Here is a 23,998-nt window from a genome sequence, read left to right as displayed (position 1 = left end):
TCCCCGCGCTGCGGCGACTTCTTCCTTACCTTACTAAGATGGCCGCCGGGATCTTTACCCACGATGCACCGCGGGTCTGCTCCCATGGTGCACCGTGGGCTCTGTGCGGTCCATTGCCGATTCCAGCCTCCTGATTGGCTGGAATCGGCACACGTGACGGGGCGGAGCTACGATGACCAGCTCTCCGGCACGAGCGGCCCCATTCACCAGGGAGAAGACCGGACTGCGCAAGCGCGTCTAATCGGGCGATTAGACGCTGAAATTAGACGGCACCATGGAGACGAGGACGCTAGCAACGGAGCAGGTAAGTGAATAACTTCTGTATGGCTCATAATTAATGCACGATGTACATTACAAAGTGCATTAATATGGCCATACAGAAGTGTATAGACCCACTTGCTTTCGCATGACAACCCCTTTAACACCGTATGTAGTCTGCAATGTCCATCCGCTATGACCACCTATGTGAATTATGGAAGCTTTGTCAATTCTGGCAGCATTCTTCCTATACTGTGCATAGGAAGAATGCTTCTATTCAAGGGCAGGGAGTGAGAACAGCCGTATCTGATGAATATTGTGGACTACGCAGCAAGCACACTACATAGAGCTGACTATATACTGCTCTCACCCTGCGGCACAGAAGCAGTGATTTTATGGAAATTAATGCACCTAAAAAAGTAAATGACCCCCTCCACATGCAATAAAGGTCTCTATAACTAGCTTATGTTGGTACATAGAAGTAGTGCAATCTGACAATGGCTTCTATCCATCACCAAGGGTTTATCCATAGAAGGTGCAAATGTGGATTTTCTTTAGCTCGACTTTTCGTTTTTGTCTTTTCCTTACCACCAGAATATTTTTTCTATGTATCCATTGATGTCGTTGTCTGAGGGCTTCTTTAATTTACCATATAGTGTACTGAAAAGTTTGTAAACATTTCACAGTGGAGTGAAATGGAAAAAAATGTGATTCCCCCATCTTAGGAAGGGTCTTGTTTTCACGGCGTACACCCTGCGGCAAAAATGATTTGACAACCTTATTCTATGGGTGGGTACCATGGCGACGAAAACCAATTAATGCAGCTTTTTTTGCTACACTACTTTGTAAATATCAAATTATTTTCTGCCGCCGCCTTCTGACAACTATAACTTTTATCTTTTGCATCGACGCAGTTGTGCAAGAGCTTGTGTTTTATGGGACACCCTGCAGAATCTACTGGAACCATTCTGGAATGGATACAACTTTTTAATTACTTTAATTGCATCATTTTTTTCTTGGAGACAGGGTGAGCAATAAAAGCGCAATTCTAGAATGGTGATTTTTTTTTCTCTGATGACTAGAGATGAGCGAGCACCCAAATACTCGAGTCCGCGTTATTCGAGTCAAGCTTTTCGTAAAATTCGAGGGCTCTACTCAAGTAACGAACCCCATTGACTACAATGGGAGACTCGAGCATTTTTGTATGTGGGACGCCGGGTGCCGAGCTTTTTGTCACTCTCTCTCTCTTTCCTGCCTACCAGACAAAAAATTTGCCAATGACGCGTGCTGCGTCGCGGTTGGGGGGCAGGCACGTCACAGCAGGGAGTAACGAGCACCATCAAGTACGCTAATACTCGAACGAGCATCAAGCTCGGCAGAGTATGTTTGCTCAACCCTACTGATGACGTTCACCGTAACAGATAAATTAGGGCATTGCTTTTGTGAGATCCGTAAATATGTATCCTTTTTGTGTTTCTTGTATCCATCTTATAGGCTTCAGTATGTTATATCGTATTTTTGTCATTTTCCTTTACAAGAACTCTACAGACGTACTGGACAACCTTGTTTGTTGAGCGACTTGAGACAAGAAAACCAGAGTGACGACCTTGACGTTATCAGCACCAGTCCCCCAAGAATATGTTCTGTTTTACTTTCCCCTATACATGTATGTCCCAGGGCATGAAAAGGTTAAGATAGGATAACTTTCTGTGCTCTCCCAATCTAGGTAACATGTGTCCCGTCTGTAACAGTCTATCTACACTATATCTTTTTTCTACGTATATATTATTCCTTTTCCGACTTGGTTCCTCTAACTTTGTTGGTCAGAGTGCACGGCGAATGTACTCTGTACTTGGACATTGGATATTTCACATAATTGCTTCGGTAGGCTCGTTGTGAGATAATAGTACGGTGGGAATTGTGCTCATTTGCAGCTATTCCTACTCAATTTAGGGCCAAAGAAAGTTCAGTGTAGTTTTCATCTTTGAAGTGACTACTTTGTGATTTAGGTCCAAGAACACTCACTTCAAAGCAAATTGCTGTCAGAGGTGACCAAGGCAAGAACATGACTTCATAGCTTTCTGAAGCTCTTGATGGTGCTTTATAAACTCCCGTCTCCGTAATACAATATGCGCAACATAATTAATAGGTGGAAAATAATCAGAATAATAATATGTGGCGTCGGGTTTAAAATACTGGATTGCAACATTGTCAAGAAGTGGATCTGCTCGGAAGATACTGGACTAAAGAGGGTTTGTGCCCCTTTTTTAACTGAAGTCATCAGTAAATGATAAATGGGGATCCACCGTTCGGGAACCCCATCCATTAGCTAATCATCCAGCCTGCAGTACGGTGCTCCCATTGATTTCAGTGGGAGTAAAGCCAGAGCTTCGACTTCCTCCACTGATGATGATGTTTGGCCCACTGCATTGGACAGCAGAATGGACGATCGGCTGATGGATGGGGGTTCTGAGGAGCAGAACCCCATCCATCAACTACTGATGACCTATCCAGCAAAGTGCAAAAAAACCCATTAGGTGCCACTATCCTACTTTTCATGAAGTGACTTCTGGTTGTCAGCTTATACATGATTTTCTGTTGTCTTTAGGTAAGGAGGACAGTAGTAAGTATGTAACACTGGTGCTATTATTGTGTAGGCATCATCATTGATGTTTCAACCCTATATGAGTAATCAGATGGGCATTATAAATCTATCAATATATGTGGGCTATAGGTGATATTATTGGGCACTAAGGCTGCTATCTTATAAACTTCAAGGTTTTGACAATGTAGGCACTAGGATTAGCTATGTACATTTACTACAATGGGAGCTGTATCTGTAATACCATGACTGGCCACTGCACAAAGTACAGAACTATCTGCTTCCTGCTCTGTACACAGTGTCAGCAACCGCTGCCCTGGGCAGTGGGTCCACAGACCTACCCTGTGGAAATTAGAGTCGCGTCGGCAAAGTGCAGCATGAAATCACATGTCAAGTTTATTGTGGACCAGTTTCAGTGTGAATACATGTTAGATGGGAAAATCCAACAAACTGAGCGACTTTCGATGAGGAATGGTCATTGGTGCTAGACTAGCCGGGGTTAGGATTTAACTGCCAACCACATTGGATTTTTCTCGTGTAATGGTGTGGAGAGTATAGCAAGAATATTGTGTTTGAGGAAAACCATCTAGGAAAAGGGAATCCTGTGGATGGAAACAACAACTCCAAAATAATTCAGAGGGGGATGTCCGGATTCATTTTGTTGAAGAGGCGCTGCCCAGCCAATAGCAACCGAATACAACGCTGAAGTTCCATCAAATATATCTAAATGTCCAACTTGCTATTCCTAAGCTTGGATGGGCTATAACAGTAGACGACCAGTTCCAGCGCCATTGTGAAACAGACAGGTAAGGTTCCATGGGGCATTAATTCATGCTTATGATAGTCAGAATTTGGCACAAGCAGCATGAATCGCTGACCCCTTCCTGTCAGCTGGTCAGAACATGTCAGCACCTCCATCTAAGTTGCAGCATGTATAAGAAGCTTCCTGTCCGCAGGGGCCAATATTCCTGCAGAATGACTTCAGCACCTCGTGTTTTTGAAGGCCAAAGGAGGTCCAACTCGCGACTAGATGGAGGGGGTCTCTATTAAAGTGATCATTTAGTGTATTTTGAGCAGTATGTTACATTTACATGCTGATGGGCTTTTATGAGGGCTAAAGAATTACTAGATATCAAACTCTTAAATATAATTATTAAAATTGCCATTCTCCTGAAACAGAAAACAGCAGCTCAAAAGGCAAAGAAAGAATGGAAAGGGGAAAATAATCACTTTGACATTGTATAGCTCATATTTTGAAACATTAATGGGCAATCTCCATTGTCACTATTAAGCATAACAAAGACGTCTTTCATGATTGTCTCCAAAATTACAGTTCTCCTGTGTGTTCTGTCAAATTATTCTTTTTCCTATATTGGTAATGTTCCTCATTCTCTATTTGGATGTGACGCCACTTCATAGTCATATCAATCATATTCAAGTCTCACAGTGATGCTCAACAAACGAAGAGAATGTCTCTGATTGTAGCCAAAAAGTTTTGACTACTTACTTATGGGGTTCCAAATTGTTCTTCAGAAGTCAACACAAAGACTAGGAGGCTAAAAGAATTTTGAAACAAGGAAATAAGAACATTCTCAAGAAGAGTAACTATCGCTCAATGATCTCATTCTATGGCAACTGATAAAATAATATAAAGTTTGCACAGAGTTATAGTAAATCTACTAGGGGTTTTCGGAGGGGCGCATGGTAAAATTTCCCACCATTTTCTTTTCTGGTGGAACATCCTGTCCGCTATGGTATTTTCTTGTTGTGATTGTTTGCATTTGGCATTTTGCATGTACCTTATACTATCAGTTGGCAAAATTATTAAGATGTGCATAAACAAAAAGAACATATCCAAGCAATGGTTAGGAGCTATCATCCAACTGAAGACTGGTTGTAACAACACTGGCTGGACACTAGATTTGAGAACTGGACTTCATCTATAGCAGCCACCTTTCCCGGGTACTGACAGTGTTTTGCAGTATGCAGATGCCACTAGGACTTACAGTAGAATTAAACACTGAAAAAATCTATAAAACACGTATCAATACTAGTAGGTAATGCAAAATTAACTCACCAATGGAATCCTAGAATGGTAGAGTTAGAAGGGACCTCCAGGGACATCAGGTCCAACCCCCTGCTCAGTGCAGGATCACTAAATCATCCCAGACAGATATTTGTCAAGCCTTTGTTTGTAGATTTCTATTGAAGGAGAACTCACCACCTCCCGTGGTAACCTGTTCCACTCATTGATCCCTCTCACTGTCAGAAAGTTTTTTCTAATACCTAATTTGACCGGAAGAGGTTACTGATGGCATTAAAATGTTGGCACACATGGATGACGATGATGGTAGGTAGATGGTGAAGCAGATGGTTGATGAAAATAGAAATAACCTGACAATACCTAACCTTAAAGATAGCTTTTACTAATCTATCCCTGACTCTGACCCTAACACCACATACCGCTGTCCCTAAGTAATCCTAAAATATCCCTAAAGAAAACCCTATCTAAATCTAAAATACTATCCCTGACAAACAATGAGAGGGCACTATGCCCCAAAGACAAAGAAATCAAACTGATCAGAGCTGAATTAAGAAGGAAGACAAGACATATATGAACAGGAAAACAAGCTACAGAATCTAGGTGTATATGTGTTTGTCCCTTTACACCCCATGGTTTTAATTATTTATCAATAAAATGGTTGTTTTAGGTTCTTCTTCTGTAGGGCTTTTTTTCTGTGAATTAGAATTACCATCAGGAAGCAATTAGGGGAAGATTTAAGACCCTTATGCATAGATCGACTGTCGGTGTAAATGTTTGACACAGGAGTGATCATCGAGTGAATGGAGGCAGAGCAGGTCATGGATTGCCTCCATTCACAGTAAACAGGAAGTTGTTCATAGATGAGTGACTGCCTGTTTACACAGTGTGATCATCATTAAACTGAACGACAAACGATAACCAAAAAAATACCGTTCGGCATTCAGCTGGTGCATGCATGTACACTGAACAATCATCATTCAGGTTTCTATGATCCAGAGAGAATCTGACTGATCCACCTGTGTACAATGGCCCTTAGGGAAAGCTAGAGTTAGGGTCAGTGTCTGCAGGTTTTTTATTGTCTGTCTACCATAACCATCTACTCCATCACCAGTCATCTTTCGATTAGTTCCTGTTTTGCATTTTTTGGACATACTAGCATAGATATGTGCTTAATATTGTTGTCCCTTTCACCTTCTGGTTGTTACATACTTCAGCTCTACTGTAAGGGCTCATGTCCACGGGGAAAAGAAGAATTAAAATCCGCAGCGGATTTTAACTCTTCTCCCGCGCGCGGATCCGCACCCCATAGGGATGCATTGACCACCCGCGGGTAGATAAATACCCGCGGATCGTCAATAAAAGTGATTTAAAAAAAAATGGAGCATGAAAAAATCCGGACCATGCTCCATTTTCATGCGGGTCTCCCGCGGGGACGGCTCCCGCGGGCTTCTATTGAAGCCTATGGAAGCCGTCCGGATCCGCGGGACACAAAAATCATATTTTACTTACACGCTCCGGTTCTTCTCTTCGGCGCCGCGCCATCTTCTCTCAGCCGCGGCCGGATCATTTTGCTTCGGCGCGGCGCATGCGCGGGGCACGTCACCGACGTCATCATGCACATCCGCCGAGCCGAAGAATGAAGATCCGGCCGCGACGAGCGAAGATGACGCCGCCGCGAAGAGAAGAAACGGAGCGGATCGGAGGTAAGTTTATTCTCATTTATTTGTATTTTCAGTGCTCATGTCCGCGGGGCAGGAGGGACCCGCTGCAGATTCTACATGTAGAATCCGTAGCGGGCCCGATTTTCCCCGTGGACATGAGGCCTAAGTGACGGGGATATCTGAGTACTGGGAGACAGCATTAGTAACCAGGAAAGAAAACTTCTGTAGTTGAAGTCTAGTTCTGCCATCATTCGACCAGCTGGCATTGTTACAATTCCACAAGAAAACACATTAAAAAAAACAAAAGGCTTCCAAAACCCAGAGGCTGCAAATAATACAAAAGGAAAGAAGAGCGGACAAAAAGTAAAATATCAAGGGACTACATTTTTTAAAAAAATGTTATTTCTTGGCTAATCTTTTCACTATGTTATCACACCATATACTGGATATAGTTCTTTAAGGGCTGGCTGCACCAAGGTTTTGATCTGAGATCAACAAAGCTGGACTAAGACCAAGTAGAAAAACGTGATTTAACCCATGAACTAACACCCGCATTTATTAGTATATATCAGTATTTTTTGTATGCAGTGTGCTAGAGATTTTGGGCGAGCCCAGGATGTCAGCCAGTGTGGCCCACTTTGGAGATACAGGGCAAACCACTGCCATGTCAGTGAGAGTTGCTATCCTGTATAGTGGGGCACACCCATCTTTGACTGGCCTCTTTGGTATCGTTCACATGTGCGGGCTATGTTTGTTTGCAGTCGCTCCTCCCCAATCTGGGCTGGCTTGAGTGGGTGACTGCATAATAGTCAGCACTGAACAAGTAGCTCCTCCTTATCACAGTCTGGCAGACTGCATACTATGGGGGTTTATGGTGATTCTTCCTGCCCTATGGCAATTGTGCCTACCTTATGGTGATTGTGCCTGCCCTATGGCAATTGTGCCTACCTTATGGTGATTGTGCCTGCCCTTATGGCGATTGTGCCTGCCCTATGGTGATTGTGCCTGCCCTATGGCAATTGTGCCTGCCTTATGGCGATTGTGCCTGCCCTATGGCGATTGTGCCTGCTTTATGGTGATTGTGCCTGCCCTTTGGCGATTGTGCCTGCCCTATGGCAATTGTGCCTGCTTTATGGTGATTGTGCCTGCCCTATGGCGATTGTGCCTGCCCTATGGCAATTGTGCCTGCCCTATGGCGATTGTGCCTGCCCTATGGCGATTGTGCCTATCAGGTATTACATTTTTTGGCTCTTTCAGTGAATAACCTATGATCTTGGTTTAAGTCTAGGTTCAATTTGATGCCCAGACTCATCTGCAATTACACCCATGTTTGCTGCTGGCAGCGGCCATGTTTTACTATTGCTATTAGTGCTGCGAAGTTCACTATGAATGCTGGGAATATCACCTGATTACAGTCACCAATCACTGTGTGTGATACATTTCTTCTAAGTTCAGCCTTTAGTCGCAGATCAAGTCAACTTGGTTTTGAAAATCTTATGTCAAAAAGAGTTGGTGCAACACGTTTTCCTTAAAGGGCCACTCTGGCAAAAACACATCTTTTCATCCCTGCCACCCTCACTTGATTGCCTGTCACATTCTGGAGGTCTCCTCTGTGTATTGCAGCCACTTCCATGCAGTACAGCCTCCCATATGATGCTTAGCAGATGCCGCTGTTATGCTGAGATTTTTAACTTTCACATTTATCCCATGATGCATCAGCACAGCATTAAGTGAGGTTATAACATCTATGCCTGCTGGGAGGACAGTTTAAATATCATTCCTTCTATATTTACTTAAAAAAGGTATAGACCATAAGTATACAGCTCGGAAGGTGAGCCGTGATCTCCCCTATTATACCTGTGTGACAGAAGCTGTGTGATCATCATCAGTAACTGTGATAGGGATGCATTTATTCCGCTCTAAAGATCTTGTGTGGCCTATCCATGTAATAGCATCACATAGACTGAGAAATTGACTAAAATATGAATCCGTAAACCCCCAAGTAGATCTGAGCTGGTCAAAACTGAGATCACATGACCATCTGAGGAAAAAGAGGCCAGGAGGTTCAGACAGAAAGAAACTACTAACTAAGATAACACCAGCCCACTTATATATACTATGGGGATAGCTGCATAATGAGTGACAAGTTCAATAGCTGATCGGAGTTTAACTAAACGTGGATCAACAGCATGTTTATTGTAACAAGCCCTTCAGGGGTGTCCAGAATGGAAAAATAACATGCCCACTGTCTTTAAAAAACAGCACCACATCCGTCTACAGGGCGTTTGTGGAATTGCAGCTCAGCAACCACTTATATCAATGAAGATGTGCTGCTGAATCATACACAATCCATGCACAGATGTTACACTGTTTTTGGTTAAAACAACATGTTTTTCTAATCTTAGACAACCCGTTATTGTCGAATATGAAGAGCATCCTCTAACTTACCTTCCAACCACGTATGGTACTTGTACGTCCCCATGAATAGATATTACGGTACAAGATTACAAACTTACAGCTGTGATTAATATGACCCAATTTTATTTGCCGGAATTACACACTTGGCATTTTAAACAAAATAATTGAAGTTCGATTTATTTTATTATTTAATTATTCATCAAACTTAAAAATTTAAAGTAAAATTAAAGTTAAAAATGACAGTAGAACAAATTTTGTACATTTTACATCTCTTTGTTTTCTTCTCTGGTTGACTTTAAATGATAAAATTATAAATCCAGTCTGAAAAAGTAGTTACTCGGGCGTACACTCCAGGACGTTGTGGTCGGGCACATCCATAGCCAAATGAGGTCACACCCACCAAAGTCCAGCGATTTTCCACTTGACACATGAGTGGTCCTCCAGAGTCGCCCTACAAGGAGAAAATGACCAAAGGGTTATATTATGTCTTGGAGAAAAGGATTTCTGCAACAATATTGCTGGAAGGATGTGGCCCAATTTTAGGAGAAGACAGGCCAAATGACAAATTACAGAGACCAATTACAAAATGGCTACCTTTATAGGTTACCTAGTAAATTGATGACCTGTAGATCCTTGGCCACTAGCTGACTTTAAGAAAACTAATTCCACATAATTATTGTTATTCACACCAAGAGTATGACTGATCCTCCAGCCCGGGCCCATAGTATGAAGTTCTTGGATGCAAGGTATGACAGTGCCTGGGGCATAAAAGGTAAAGGGGTGAATGGCCCAAATGTTTATATACCAAATATTGAAACATTTTCTATGGAGCAGTCGTCATCTGGAGAAGCTTGCCTTCAACTATATTGAGGTCCAGGTAGACATGCTGACCTAATTCTGTGGGACAGCACGGTTACGATGATACCAAATTTTGATAGTTTTACTTTTTCTGCACTACTTTCAAAAAATAAAATATGTTTGGAAAACATAAAGTTGTTTTCTGCTGCCGCCTTCTGATGGCCATAACTTTTTAATTTTTCCACCTACATAGTTGCATGAGGGCTGATTTTCTGTAGGATGTATCTATTGCTACCATTTTGGAGATTGTCACAAAGTGAGCGGGATAGCGCCTAGAAGGCACGTTGAAAACAAGTAAAATAAATGCTCCTTCATAGGAGGTATAAGACTTACCTGGCGCCAAGCGGGGGTCCCTGTTACAAAGGGACTTACCCAATGGCACCAAGAGTCCTAGCTGGCTTTAGAGTTAGTGGATTGGTCCTATTCCACAAGTATCCATGGATATAGAGGACAGCGTGAGGGAAAACCCAGATCACTTAGGTGTGGATAAGTAACGACAGGTGTATAAAAGAATTGTGTAGAAAACAGTCTTTAAAGCCTCAGCGATCCTGACCTTCACTGGAATACTAGTGTTTTTTTTATTTTTAAAAACATACAAAATAAAACAAACAAGAAAAAAGACCGGTATATGCAAGGCGTTTCTGAGCTCCCTGGTGCCCTTCTGTGACGTCCGTCCTCCACCCAGCATCCTGCGGCTCCTGCACGGATCCTCACAGATCCTCACAAGTGCTTCCTAGGTTAGCATATCAAATACATTATTTATTTTAGGTTTCTGTACATCTAACTACGCTTGAGAAAGGCGACAGGAAGCGCAGAAACGCGTCGCATATACTGGTCTGTTTACTTGTTTGTTTTATTTTGTACTTTTTGAAAAATAAAAAACACTAGTAATCCAGTGGAAGTCAGGAGCACGGAGGTTTTTTTTAGACTGTTTTCTACCCAATTCTTTTATTTTGGAGATTGTGTAACTTTTTGATAGCTTTTTATTAATTTTTTCTTGGAGATGGTGTGACCAAAAATGTGTAGTTATGAGAGATGAGCGAACACCAAAATGTTCGGGTGTTCGTTATTCGGAACGAACTTCCCGTGATGCTCGAGGGTTCGTTTCGAACAACGAACCCCATTGAAGTCAATGGGCGACCAGAACATTTTTGTATTTCGCCGATGCTCGCTAAGGTTTTCATGTGTGAAAATCTGGGCAATTCAAGAAAGTGATGGGAATGACACAGAAACGGATAGGGCAGGCGAGGGGCTACGTGTTGGGCTGCATCTCAAGTTCACAGGTCCCACTATTAAGCCACAATACCGGCAAGAGTGGCCCCCCCCCCCCCCTCCCAACAACTTTTACTTCTGAAAAGCCCTCATTAGCATGGCATACCTTTGCTAAGCACCACACTACCTCCAACAAAGCACAATCACTGCCTGCATGACACTCCGCTGCCACTTCTCCTGGGTTACATGCTGCCCAACCTCCCCCCCTCCCCCCCCACAGCGCACACCAAAGTGTCCCTGGGCAGCCTTCAGCTGCCCTCATGCCACACCACGCTCATGTCTATTTAGAATTGCGTCTGCCATGACGAGGGACCGCAGGCACACACTGCAGAGGTTGGCACGGCTAGGCAGCGACCCTCTTTAAAAGTGGCGGAGCGATAGCCCACAATGCTGTACAGAAGCAATGAGAAATAGAATCCTGTGCCACCGCCATCAGGAGCTGCACACGTGGGCATAGCAATGGGGAACCTATGTGCCACACACTATTCATTCTGTCAAGGTGTCTGCATGCCCCAGTCAGACCGGGCTTTTTAATTCATAGACACAGGCAGGTACAACTCCCTATTGTGAAGTCCCTGTCGACCCACAGCATGGGTGGCTCCCTGGAACCCACCGGCGGTACACAGAAATATCCCATTGCATTGCCCAACACAGCTGAGGTAGTAATGTCGTGCTTAATGCAGGTGGGCTTCGGCCCACACTGCATGCCCCAGTCTGACTGGGGTTCTTTATAAGTGTACAGATGTAGTAAAAACTCCGTGTGCACCTACAGCATGGGTGGGTGCCAGGAAGCCACCGGCGGTACATAGAAATATCCCATTGCATTGCCCAACACAGCTGAGGTAGTAATGTTGTGCTTAACCCTTTCCAATCCAATTTGTATATGGTTTTCCTAGGGGGCTTACTCTTTTTCTGCTGTTATACAACGGCGCTATATGCTGGCTAAAGCCAGTACTGCATGAGCTGACACGTAGGATAGGCTCCGACAGCAGAGAGGCTGGCAATATACAGTAAGAGAACCCCGACGGACGTCTACCAACAACGGAGCTGTACAGCCTTAAACCCTAATGTCTTCACAGGTCACACAGTGGACTGGAAAGGGTTAATGCAGGTGGGCTTCGGCCCACACTGCATGCCCCAGTCAGACTGGGGTTCTTTACAAGTGGACACATGTAGGTTAAACTCCCTGTGGACCCACTGCCTGGGTGGGTGCCAGGAAGCCACCGGCGGTACATAGAAATATCCCATTGCATTGCCCAACACAGCTGAGGTAGTAATGTCGTGCGTAATACAGGTGGGCTTCGGCCCACACTGCATGCCCCAGTCAGACTGGGGTTCTTTAGAAGTGGACACATGTATTAAAAACTCCGTGTGCACCTACAGCATGGGTGGCTCCCTGGAACCCACCGGCGGTACACAAAAATATCCCATTGCATTGCCCAACACAGCTGAGGTAACGTCAGCTGGAATGCAGGTGGGCTAAAAATTAATTTGATTACACTGTAGGCGAGGGCCCACAAAAATTGCTGTATCAACAGTACTAATGTACATCCCAAAAATTGGCCATGGCCAGCCAAGAGGGCAGGTGAAACCCATTAATCGCTTTGGTTAATGTGGCTTAAGTGGTAACTAGGCCTGGAGGCAGCCCAGTGTAACGAAAAATTGGTTCAAGTTAAAGTTCCAATGCTTTTAAGCGCATTGAAACTTATAAAAATTGTTCTGAAAAATTATTTGAGTGAGCCTTGTGGCCCTAAGAAAAATTGCCCGTTCAGCGTGATTACGTGAGGTTTCAGGAGGAGGAGCAGGAGGAGGAGGAATATTAGACACAGATTGATGAAGCAGAAATGTCCCCGTTTTGGATGGTGAGAGAGAACGTAGCTTCCATCCGCGGGTGCAGCCTACGTATTGCTTAGGTATCGCTGCTGTCCGCTGGTGGAGAACAGAAGTCTGGGGAAATCCAGCCTTTGTTCATCTTGATGAGTGTTAGCCTGTCGGCACTGTCGGTTGACAAGCGGCTACGCTTATCTGTGATGATTCCCCCAGCCGCACTAAACACCCTCTCCGACAAGACGCTAGCCGCAGGACAAGCAAGCACCTCCAGGGCATACAGCGCTAGTTCAGGCCACATGTCCAGCTTCGACACCCAGTAGTTGTAGGGGGCAGAGGCGTCACCAAGGATGGTCGTGCGATCCGCTACGTACTCCCTCACCATCCTTTTACAGTGCTCCCGCCGACTCAGCCGTGACTGGGGAGCGGTGACACAGTCTTGGTGGGGAGCCATAAAGCTGGCCAGGCCCTTAAAGACTGTTGCACTACCTGGGATGTACATGCTGCTCGATCTACGCACATCCCCTGCTACCTTGCCCTCGGTACTGCGCCTTCTGCCACTAGCGCTGTCGGCTGGGAATTTTACCATCAGCTTGTCCGCAAGGGTCCTGTGGTATAGCAACACTCTCGAACCCCTTTCCTCTTCGGGAATCAGAGTGGGCAGGTTCTCCTTATACCGTGGATCGAGCAGTGTGTACACCCAGTAATCCGTCGTGGCCAGAATGCGTGCAACGCGAGGGTCACGAGAAAGGCATCCTAACATGAAGTCAGCCATGTGTGCCAGGGTACCAGTACGCAACACATGGCTGTCCTCACTAGGAAGATCACTTTCAGGATCCTCCTCCTCCTCCTCCTCAGGCCATACACGCTGAAAGGATGACAGGCAATCAGCCGGTGTACCGTCAGCAGCGGGCCAAGCTGTCTCTTCCCCCTCCTCCTCATCCTCCTCATGCTCCTCCTCCTCCTCCTGTACGCGCTGAGAAATAGACAGGAGGGTGCCCTGACTATCCAGCGACATACTGTCTTCCCCCGCCCCCGTTTCCGAGCGCAAAGCAGCTGCCTTTATGGTTTGCAGGGAATTTCTCAAGATGCATAGCAGAGGAATGGTGACGCTAATGATTGTAGCATCGCCGCTCACCACCTGGGTAGACTCCTCAAAATTACCAAGGACATGGCAGATGTCTGCCAACCAGGCCCACTCTTCTGAAAGGAATTGAGGAGGCTGACTCCCACTGCGCCGCCCATGTTGGAGTTGGTATTCGACTATAGCTCTACGTTGTTCATAGAGCCTGGCCAACATGTGGAGCGTAGAGTTCCACCGTGTGGGCACGTCGCACAGCAGTCGGTGCACTGGCAGCTTAAAGTGATGTTGCAGGGTGCGCAGGGTGGCAGCGTCCGTGTGGGACTTGCGGAAATGTGCGCAGAGCCGGCGCGCCTTTACGAGCAGGTCTGACAAGCGTGGGTAGCTTTTCAGAAACCGCTGAACCACCAAATTAAAGACGTGGGCCAGGCATGGCACGTGCGTGAGGCTGCCGAGCTGCAGAGCCGCCACCAGGTTACGGCCATTGTCACACACGACCATGCCCGGTTGGAGGCTCAGCGGCGCAAGCCAGCGGTTGGTCTGCTGTGTCAGACCCTGCAGCAGTTCGTGGGCCGTGTGCCTCTTATCGCCTAAGCTGAGTAGTTTCAGCACGGCCTGCTGACGCTTGCCCACCGCTGTGCTGCCACACCGCGCGACACCGACTGCTGGCGACATGCTGCTGCTAACACATCTTGATTGCGAGACAGAGGAGGAGGAGGAGGAGGAGGGTGCTTTAGTGGAGGAAGCATACACCTCCGCAGATACTACCACCGAGCTGGGGCCCGCAATTCTGGGGGTGGGTAGGACGTGAGCGGTCCCGGGCTCTGACTCTGTCCCAGCCTCCACTAAATTCACCCAATGTGCCGTCAGGGAGATGTAGTGGCCCTGCCCGCCTGTGCTTGTCCACGTGTCCGTAGTTAAGTGGACCGTGGCAGTAACCGCGTTGGTGAGGGCGCGCACAATGTTGCGGGAGACGTGGTCGTGCAGGGCTGGGACGGCACACCGGGAAAGTAGTGGCGACTGGGAACTGAGTAGCGCGGGGCCGCCGCCTCCATGATACTTTTGAAGGACTCAGTTTCCACAACCCTATACGGCAGCATCTCAAGGCTGATGAATTTTGCTATGCGGACGGTTAACGTTTGAGCGTGCGGGTGCGTGGCGGCGTACTTGCGCTTGCGCTCGAACACTTGCGCAAGCGACGGCTGAACGGTGCGCTGAACTACACTGCTGGATGGGGCCGAGGACAGCGGAGATGAGGGTGTGGGTGCAGGCCATGAGGCGGTAGTGCCTGTGTCCTGAGAGGGGGGTTGCATCTCAGTGGCAGGTTGGGGCACAGGGGGAGAGGCAGGGGTGCAAACCGGAGGCGGTGAACGGCCTTCGTCCCACCTTGTGGGGTGCTTGGCCATCATATGTCTGCGCATGGTGGTGGTGGTGAGGCTGTTGGTGTTGGCTCCCCGGCTGAGCTTTGCGCAACAAAGGTTGCACACCACTGTTCGTCGGTCGTCAGGCGTCTCTGTGAAAAACTGCCAGACCTTAGAGCACCTCGGCCTCTGCAGGGTGGCATGGCGCGAGGGGGCGCTTTGGGAAACACTTGGTGGATTATTCGATCTGGCCCTGCCTCTACCCCTGGCCCTGGCCACCGCACTGCCTCTTGCAACCTGCCCTGCTGATGCCCTTGACTCCCCCTCTGAAGACCTGTCCTCCTGAGTAAGCGTTGCACACCAGGTGGGGTCAGTCACCTCATCGTCCTGCTGCTCTTCCTCCGAATCCTCTGTGCGCTGCTCCCTTGGACTTACTGCCCTTACTACTACCTCACTGCAAGACAACTGTGTCTGATCGTCATCATCCTCCTCACCCACAGAAAGTTGTTGAGACAGTTGGCGGAAGTCCCCAGCCTCTTCCCTCGGACCCCGGGAACTTTCGAATGGTTGGGCATCAGTGACGATAAACTCCTCTGGTGGGAGAGGAACCGCTGCTGCCCAATCTAAGCAGGGGCCCGAGAACAGTTCCTGGGAGTGTTCCCGCTCCTGAGCAGGTGTCATTGTAGTGGAGTGAGGAGGCTGGGAGGAAGGAGGAGCAGCAGACAGAGGATTCGGATTTGCAGCAGTGGACGGCGCAGAACTGCGTGTTGACGATAGGTTGCTCGAAGCACTTTCTGCCATCCAGGACAGGACCTGCTCACACTGCTCATTTTCTAATAACCGTCTCCCGCGTGGACCCATTAATTGGGCGATGAATGTGGGGACGCCAGAAACGTGCCTCTCTCCTAATCGCGCAGCAGTCGGCTGCGACACACCGGGATCAGGAGCTCGGCCTGTGCCCACACCCTGACTTGGCCCTCCGCGTCCTCGGCCGCGTCCACGTCCTCTAGGCCTACCCCTACCCCTCAGCATGCTGTATTACCAGTGATTTGATTTCACAGGCAGGAAATAAATTGGCGCAAGACTGCAGGCCAAATATAATTTTTTCCCTTTTTGGAAAACGAAAGGCCCCACTGCCTCTAGTGAATGAATAATCTAAGTTTAATAACTGTGCTGTGTCCCTGCTAATGTGTCACAGAACGTGAGGGTAGCAGAGTTATTATAACTCTTGGAGAGCAGGTATTTTTTTCCCAATTAAGGAAAGCAAATGGCGAAGCCAGCAGTAAAGCGTAGCTGGGTGCGTCTGATTTAGCAATGTTGTTCAAGCAGCTCACACGTGTCCACCGCCCTTAGGACGGACAGAGGCTGGACAAATAGATTTGTTTTCAGTTTTTTTCCACCAAAAGGCAGCACTGCGTATATTCTATGAATAATAACTGTGTTGTGGCCCTGCCTACACAATTCTTTCCCTGCAGTATCAATGGAGGGTGCAATGGTCTGCAGAGGCGATTTTGAGAAGCAAAAAAAAATGCAGCACAGCTAACAGCAGCCTGGACAGTACTGCACATGGATAAATATGGCCCTAGAAAGGACCGTTGAGGTTCTTGAAGGCTACACTCACTCCTAACACTCTCCCTGCCTATGCAGCACTTCTGTCCCTAATGCCAGGTGCAACGGTCTGCAGAGGCGATTTTGAGAAAAAAAAATTTGCCACTGCTAACAGCAGCCAACACACAGCTATCAGTGGCCCTAATAAGGACCTTTGGGGGTCTTGAAGCCTACACTAACTACCAATTCTTTCCCTACAGCAGCTCCGGTACAAACAGCACTGTCCCTCATCTAACTCACACCGCATCTGAGGCGAACCGCGGGAGGGGCCGACTTTTATGTTCGGGTGACACCTGATCTCCCCAGCCACTCACAGCAGGGGGGTGGTATAGGGCTTGAACGTCACAGGGGGAAGTTGTAATGCCTTCCCTGTCTTTCAATTGGCCAGAAAAGCGCGCTAACGTCTCAGGGAAGGAAGTGAAAGTAACCAGAACACCGCATGGTGTTCGTTACGAATAACGAACATCCCGAACACCCTAATATTCGCACGAATATCAAGCTCGGACGAACGCGTTCGCTCATCTCTAGTAGTTATGGTTTGATTTATTTTTTTCTGGCATTCACTTTGCGGGATAAAAGTGTTACTTTGATAGATCAGACTTTTAGGAATGTGGCGATATCAAATATGCTTTTATTTATTTAGTTTTTTATCATTGATATGGGAAAAGACAAAATTTTTAAAACTTATTTTTTGCATTTTTTTATTCCCCATATGGGCCTAGAAAATGCGAGAGTTTAATGTATTACCCCAGTATAACCGACAGCACTCGACTTATATGGAGCGAGATTGTCTTGTGATCCCATCTATGTATATAAAGGCGAAAGCCCTCACTGACTGACTGACTCGCCACTAATTCTCTAACTTGATGTTGTAGAAACATGAAATTTGGCACAAGCATAGATTATGTCCAAAATAGGAAAAGTAATTGGGTCCCAACTCGATTATTTAATGTGAAGTGCAAAAGTATTATCACCCCTATGTAATGTAACTTCCCGTTGTTGTACAAACATGAAATTTGGCACAGTCATTCTTTAGATCCTAGGTAGAAAAGATAAAGAGGTGGCAACTTGATTATTCAATTCTAACTGCTAAACTATTGGCACCCCTATGTAATGTACCTAATAACACACATCTGTACCGCACAAACTTAAAATTTGGCACAACCATTCCTTAGGTCCTAAATAGGAAAAATAAAGGGGTCTCAACTTAATTATTCAATTCTAAGTGCATAAGTAAGTGACCCCCTATGTTATGTACCTAATCTAGTTCTCTAACTTCACGGTATTATACAAACTTGAAATTTGGCACGACTATACTTTAGGTCTTAAATAGGAAATGCAAAGAGGTCACAACTTGATTATTCAATTATAAGCACAAAAGTAAGTGACCCCCTATGTAATGATACTCCCCTGAGGAAGCTATCGCGAAGTGTGTATATACTAAGGAAAATCTAACTGACCTCTGTGTGTATATACCGAGAAGAACCTAACTGACCTCTATGTGTATATACTGAGGAGAATCTACCTCACCTCTATGTGTATATACTGAGGAGAATCTACCTCACCTCTATCTGTATATACTGAGAAGAACCTAACTGATCTCTATGTGTCTATACTGAGAAGAATCCAACTGACATCTATGTGTATATACTGAGAACAACCTAACTGACCTCTATGTGTATATACTGAGGAAAATATAACTGACCTCTATGTGAACATACTGAGGAGAATCTACCTCACCTCTATGTGAACATACTGAGGAGAATCTACCTCACCTCTATGTGTATATACTGAGGAGAATCTACCTCACCTCTATGTGTATATACTGAGGAGAATCTACCTCCCCTCTATGTGTATATACTGAGGAGAATCTAACACTGCTCTATGTGTATACACTGATAATGTAACTGACCTCTATGTGTATATTCTGAGGAGAATCTACCTCACCCCTGTGTGTATATACTGAGAACAACCTAACTGATCTCTATGTGTATATACTAAGGAGAATCTACCTCACCCCTGTGTGTATATACTGAGGAGAATGTACCTCGCCATGTGTATATACCAAGGAGAATCTACCTCACCTTCCTGTGTGTATATACTGAGGAGAATCTACCTTACCTCTGTGTGTATACACTGAGGAGAATCCAACTCACCTTTATATGTATATACTGAGGAGAATCTACCTCACCTCTATGTGTATACACTGAGGAGAATCTACCTTACCTCTGTGTGTATACACTGAGGAGAATCCAACTCACCTTTATATGTATATACTGAGGAGAATCTACCTCACCTCTATGTGTATACACTGAGGAGAATCTACCTTACCTCTGTGTGTATACACTGAGGAGAATCCAACTCACCTTTATATGTATATACTGAGGAGAATCTACCTCACCTCTATTTGTATACACTGAGGAGAATCCAACTCACCTCTATGTGTATATACAGAGGAGAATCTACCTCACCTCTATGTGTATATACTGAGGAGAATCTACTTCACCTCTATGTGTATATACTGAGGAGAATCTACCTCACCCCTGTGTGTATATACTGAGGAGAATCTACCTCGCCATGTGTATATACCAAGGAGAATCTACCTCACCTTCCTGTGTGTATATACTAAGGAGAATCTACCTCACCTTCCTGTGTGTATATACTAAGGAGAATCTACCTCACCTTCCTGTGTGTACATACTGAGGAGAATCGACCTCACCTCTATGTGTATATACTGAGGAAAATATACCTCACCTCCCTGTGTATATAACGAGAAGAATCTAACGCTCCCCTATGTGTATATACTGAGAACAACCTAACTGACCTCTGTGTGCATATACTGAGGAAAATATAACTGATTTCTATGTGTATATACTGAGGGGAATCTACCTCACCTCTCTGTGTATATACTGAGGGGAATCTACCTCACATCCATGTGTATATACTGAGGAGAATCTAACTGACCTTTTTGTGCATATATGGAAAGACTGTAAAGTACATAAGCAAGCGACCATGGACTGTAGGGCTGGAGCATGCCTTTAAGGCTAAGAAGGGGCTGCAATCTCCAGTCTGGGGTGAATTTGAATAAAAAGGGGCATTACCTTTAAGGGTAAAAAGTGAGGAGAGTGAGAGGGGTGGTAAATTCTGCAGAGGGACATTGGTACATGCAGTCCGAGGAGAATCTAACGCTCGTGTATGTGTAGATATATTTTATTCCTTGGTTCCTCTGAAGTAACCATGATTTCATAACATTTTCTGTGTTAACAGCAGGTAAACACCTGTACTAAATTAACTCCGGATATATAAGCTAGTTCCATATAAACCCCACACACCAAGGATGTAAATATACAGCTTGTGGTGTTAAGGGGTTAAAGGGGTTGTCCAGTTTGTGACTAAAAATGACCTATCTTTATGAAAAGTCATCAATAGTTGGGGGGGGGGGGGTGCGCCGCTTGTTGTCCTTGCTCGGATTTGAATCCGGGACCTTAATGTGCAGCACCTGTTGATCAGAACAATTCCTGACATCCTCCTCTGACCCCTTTCTAGGATGAGTTGTTTCTATCCACAGAATCCCCTTTCGCTAGATGTTTTTTCTCATTCACAAGAACACCCCACGTGGTTGGCAGGGAAATCCTGACCCCGGCTAGTCCAGCAACGATGAAGTTTAGTCATTGGAGGTCAGTTAGATCGCTGGATTTTCCAATCTAATGTGGATTCATACTAAAACTGATCAATGGAAAACTTGTCACCTGATTTATACTTTACTTCAAGGTCATGGCTCTAATTTACATACAGGCAAGCTCCAATCAGGAAAGGACTGGGGTGTCTAATAAAGTGGCCATTCGATGACAATCAATAGGTTCACGGTCAATCCTAGGTAGATCCGCTGAGGACTTATTTTTTCGAATGATGAACTCAACTCTACTGCACAGAAAAACTTGGTTTTGCAGATGAAGAAATAGGAAAGTTACTCCGAAGACCTTCTCTGGAAGGTCACTGCGACAGTTTCTTAGGAACATTAGTAAAACTGGAAAAAGTATGATCGTTTTTATGTTTTCGCCGATCATCGCGGTACGTTTAACATCTGCTTATATGAAGTGACTGCATGAAATAGAATATTTTACATTGTCTGGTAGAAGTAAGGCTTCATGTATCGCTAAAATGTTCCTCCTCCGTCTAAGCAACGATCTATTATGTGATAGCAGCTTCGAGAGAAGCCACCACAAAGAGCTCGGATATTTACTTGGTGCTTTGTATTCTTCTTTTTTTTTCCGTCGACGCATTCTTAGAAAGCGATTCCATAGAAGGATCTATTATGACTATTGTGTCGTCATTGTCAAGAGGTTTAGAGAAGCATATCGTAACCTCAGTCTGAGAGTAGGCATCGCGGTTCGCTATGCTAATTCTCATTCATTGCTATGCGCTGCGAGGCTCCGAGTGCGCTGTTACCAAGATGAAATCAATTGTCATTGACTCGCAGGCCTAGAGAGACGTGAGAATTGCTTTGAGGGCCGGCAGCAAATTTTTTGGTTATTAAGCTAAGGTTAATTTTCATTTACTGACTTTAATTGGATGGCGCTACTGGTGTCTGCAGAACTTGTATGTTTTCAAATCTACTTGTCCTGAAAATGTGGTAATATTAAGATAAAAAACATATATTTATATATTATCATGGTATTCTTCTGTTGAGGCTCACCTGCTCCTGTAGCTGTGACGGGTGGCCACTGTGCTCATGCTCCTTCCACTGCATGCTCCCTGAATTCTGCCCCTAGGGCTAATGCACAGACTCTTAAAGGGCCAGTGCACACTCCAATAACTTGGCTCTCTCCAACCCTGTTCCTGCACTACCTATATTAGGCATCCACGCCCTAGGGAGAATGCCCAGGCAATTGGTCTCATACTACCATCTCTGACTATTGACCATTGCCTGATTATTGACCATTCTGACTTCTGTGCTACCTGGTTTCGGCTCTGTATTTTGGGCTCTGCTATTGGCTGGTGCCTGCCCTAACCTAAAGCCTGCTCCTCGTTATTACAACTATCCTACCAGCTCTGACTCAAGCCTGTCTTTATACTATGGTCGTGTTCAGACTTTCCTGTAGTGCACCATAGCCCAGTGCATCATTAACAGCCACATTACCAGGACTACCTGCATGGGGAGTCTGTAGCAAAGTCAGTATGCCACTTGGAGGGATCATGTATGAAAACCAGGCTTCGCCAGGTGCTGCCACCTCAGATACCACACACCGGTTTGGATTTGGGCTAAGGCAGGTCCAAAACCCTCTGCCTGACATATATATTGTATTTTTTATGTAAAGGTGACACATTCACACACACTGCTTCACTGAGAAAGTGCTGCAACATGAAGAAATGCTCGAAATGAGACAAAACTCAACACACAGATATAAAATTAAGTTCTGAACAATTGATTTAAATGTCAAACAATTCCACATCTCTTGTGACCCAATGACCAAGATGATGAGTGGATAGTGGGGCCACCATGTTGGGAAATACAGTCGTTAACATGACATGGCATCATGCCAATGACTGCTGGAATCTTGTCCTGGGATGGTGCTATGTGGTACTGACCACAGTCTACAGTTCATCTTCATTATGAGACTATGGAAGAGCGTTCACTCCATGTCCAATCATGTGCCACAGATTTACCACTGGAGAGAGATCTGGGGATTGTGCTGGGCAAGGAATCACCTGGACACCTTGCAAAGCATACCTGCTGATGTTCGCTGTGTGTGGCCATACTTTGTCCTGCCGGAAAATAGTCTTGAGTATGTCCTGAAGATATGGTGGTAAAATGGCGGTAGCACACCATCTGCATAATGGTGCACCATCATTAATGTGTCCCTGATGCTTACTAGAGGTGATCGGCTGTTGATGCCAATGGCACACCGAACCATGACTCTATGTTGACGATCTATGTGGTGCTCTAAAATAGTAGGAGGATCAGCCCAATCACCACGTTACCTTCAGACCCTTGCTTGGTGATCAGCATTGCTGAGACATTTGTTGCTGTGCCTTTTGATATGTCAAGTGGCACTCAAGGAACACCACTGGAAGTGTTCATGATGATGGTGGTGTGCGAGAGGCAGTCTTCACAATGGATGGCTCCACCACAAATCAGCCTCAGCCGATCTACGCGAAACTGTCATCGTTGATATTGAAGCTTAACCTTCTGTCCACCAGTTATAGATTGTGGAGCCTCTCCTAGATGATGACGGATGCATCGGCTATGCGTTGCAAAGTTTGTCTCAGTCCTCCCCTCCCACTACAACAACGCGCATTTAATTCTGCTAACCACTGCTTCTAAATTCGACCCATCGTTAAGGCATCCTGTTCAGTTTTTGCATGATGCAAAGACCAACCGGCTGTACAAAGCCCTAGGAGGAGATCTTCAGTAAGCTCATTCATTTGATGAAACGCTCTCAACGGCGTCTTAGAGGCATCTCTACTCTTGATCCAAACACAAAAAGCATCACAAAGCAGTTTCCATTGACATGGCAACATCACCACAATTGGTTTCACATTAGTTGTCCTCTTTTAACATGTTCCTCAATCATGATTGCCTCAATTTGCATAGCTTTTTTGTCTGAATATACCCCGAAAATTGCATAATGCCACGAAAAACTATTCCTGCCGTGGCACTTTGAACTGATTCTGAGATATAGCCATTATTATGCTGCAGAGCTGAATTCACAATTCTTCAGTTTTTTGTTGAAAACGGAGAACAAAAGCAATTGACAGACAGCCCTAACAGCTGAGCTAACAACATACACTGGGAGAGGTAACTGTTCTTCTGTTCCGTTTTTGGAGCAGAGAAATGGAAATCAAACATTGTTTTGTTGACTTCAATAGGTTTTTTACCAAAACGGAAATATTTCCATTTAGTTCTGTTTAATTCTATTCCCTTTCACTTCAGTTTTTCAAACAGAACACATAGCACGGTCAGCGCTATTGGTGCGCTGTGTGTTCTGTGCGGACCCTGAAGAAGCT

General features: G+C 45.4%; 1 protein-coding gene across 1 annotated transcript in view; it reads right to left on the bottom strand.

Moving 5' to 3' along the window:
- Window positions 1–9,274: 9,274 nt before the first annotated feature.
- Window positions 9,275–23,998, bottom strand: part of TMPRSS15 (transmembrane serine protease 15) — a 137,086-nt gene continuing 122,362 nt past the window's right edge. Inside the window, exon 7 of the mRNA XM_066601510.1 lies at window positions 9,275–9,434. Within this exon, the coding sequence (XP_066457607.1) occupies window positions 9,279–9,434 (156 nt within the window). The 3' untranslated portion in view covers window positions 9,275–9,278. The remainder of the gene's footprint in view (window positions 9,435–23,998) is intronic.

This window comes from Eleutherodactylus coqui, chromosome 4 (genome assembly GCF_035609145.1).
Source record: "Eleutherodactylus coqui strain aEleCoq1 chromosome 4, aEleCoq1.hap1, whole genome shotgun sequence".
Classification (NCBI taxonomy): Eukaryota; Metazoa; Chordata; class Amphibia; order Anura; family Eleutherodactylidae; genus Eleutherodactylus; species Eleutherodactylus coqui.
The sequence above is the reverse complement of the archived record's forward strand: the minus strand, read 5'-3'. Positions and strand labels throughout refer to the sequence as shown.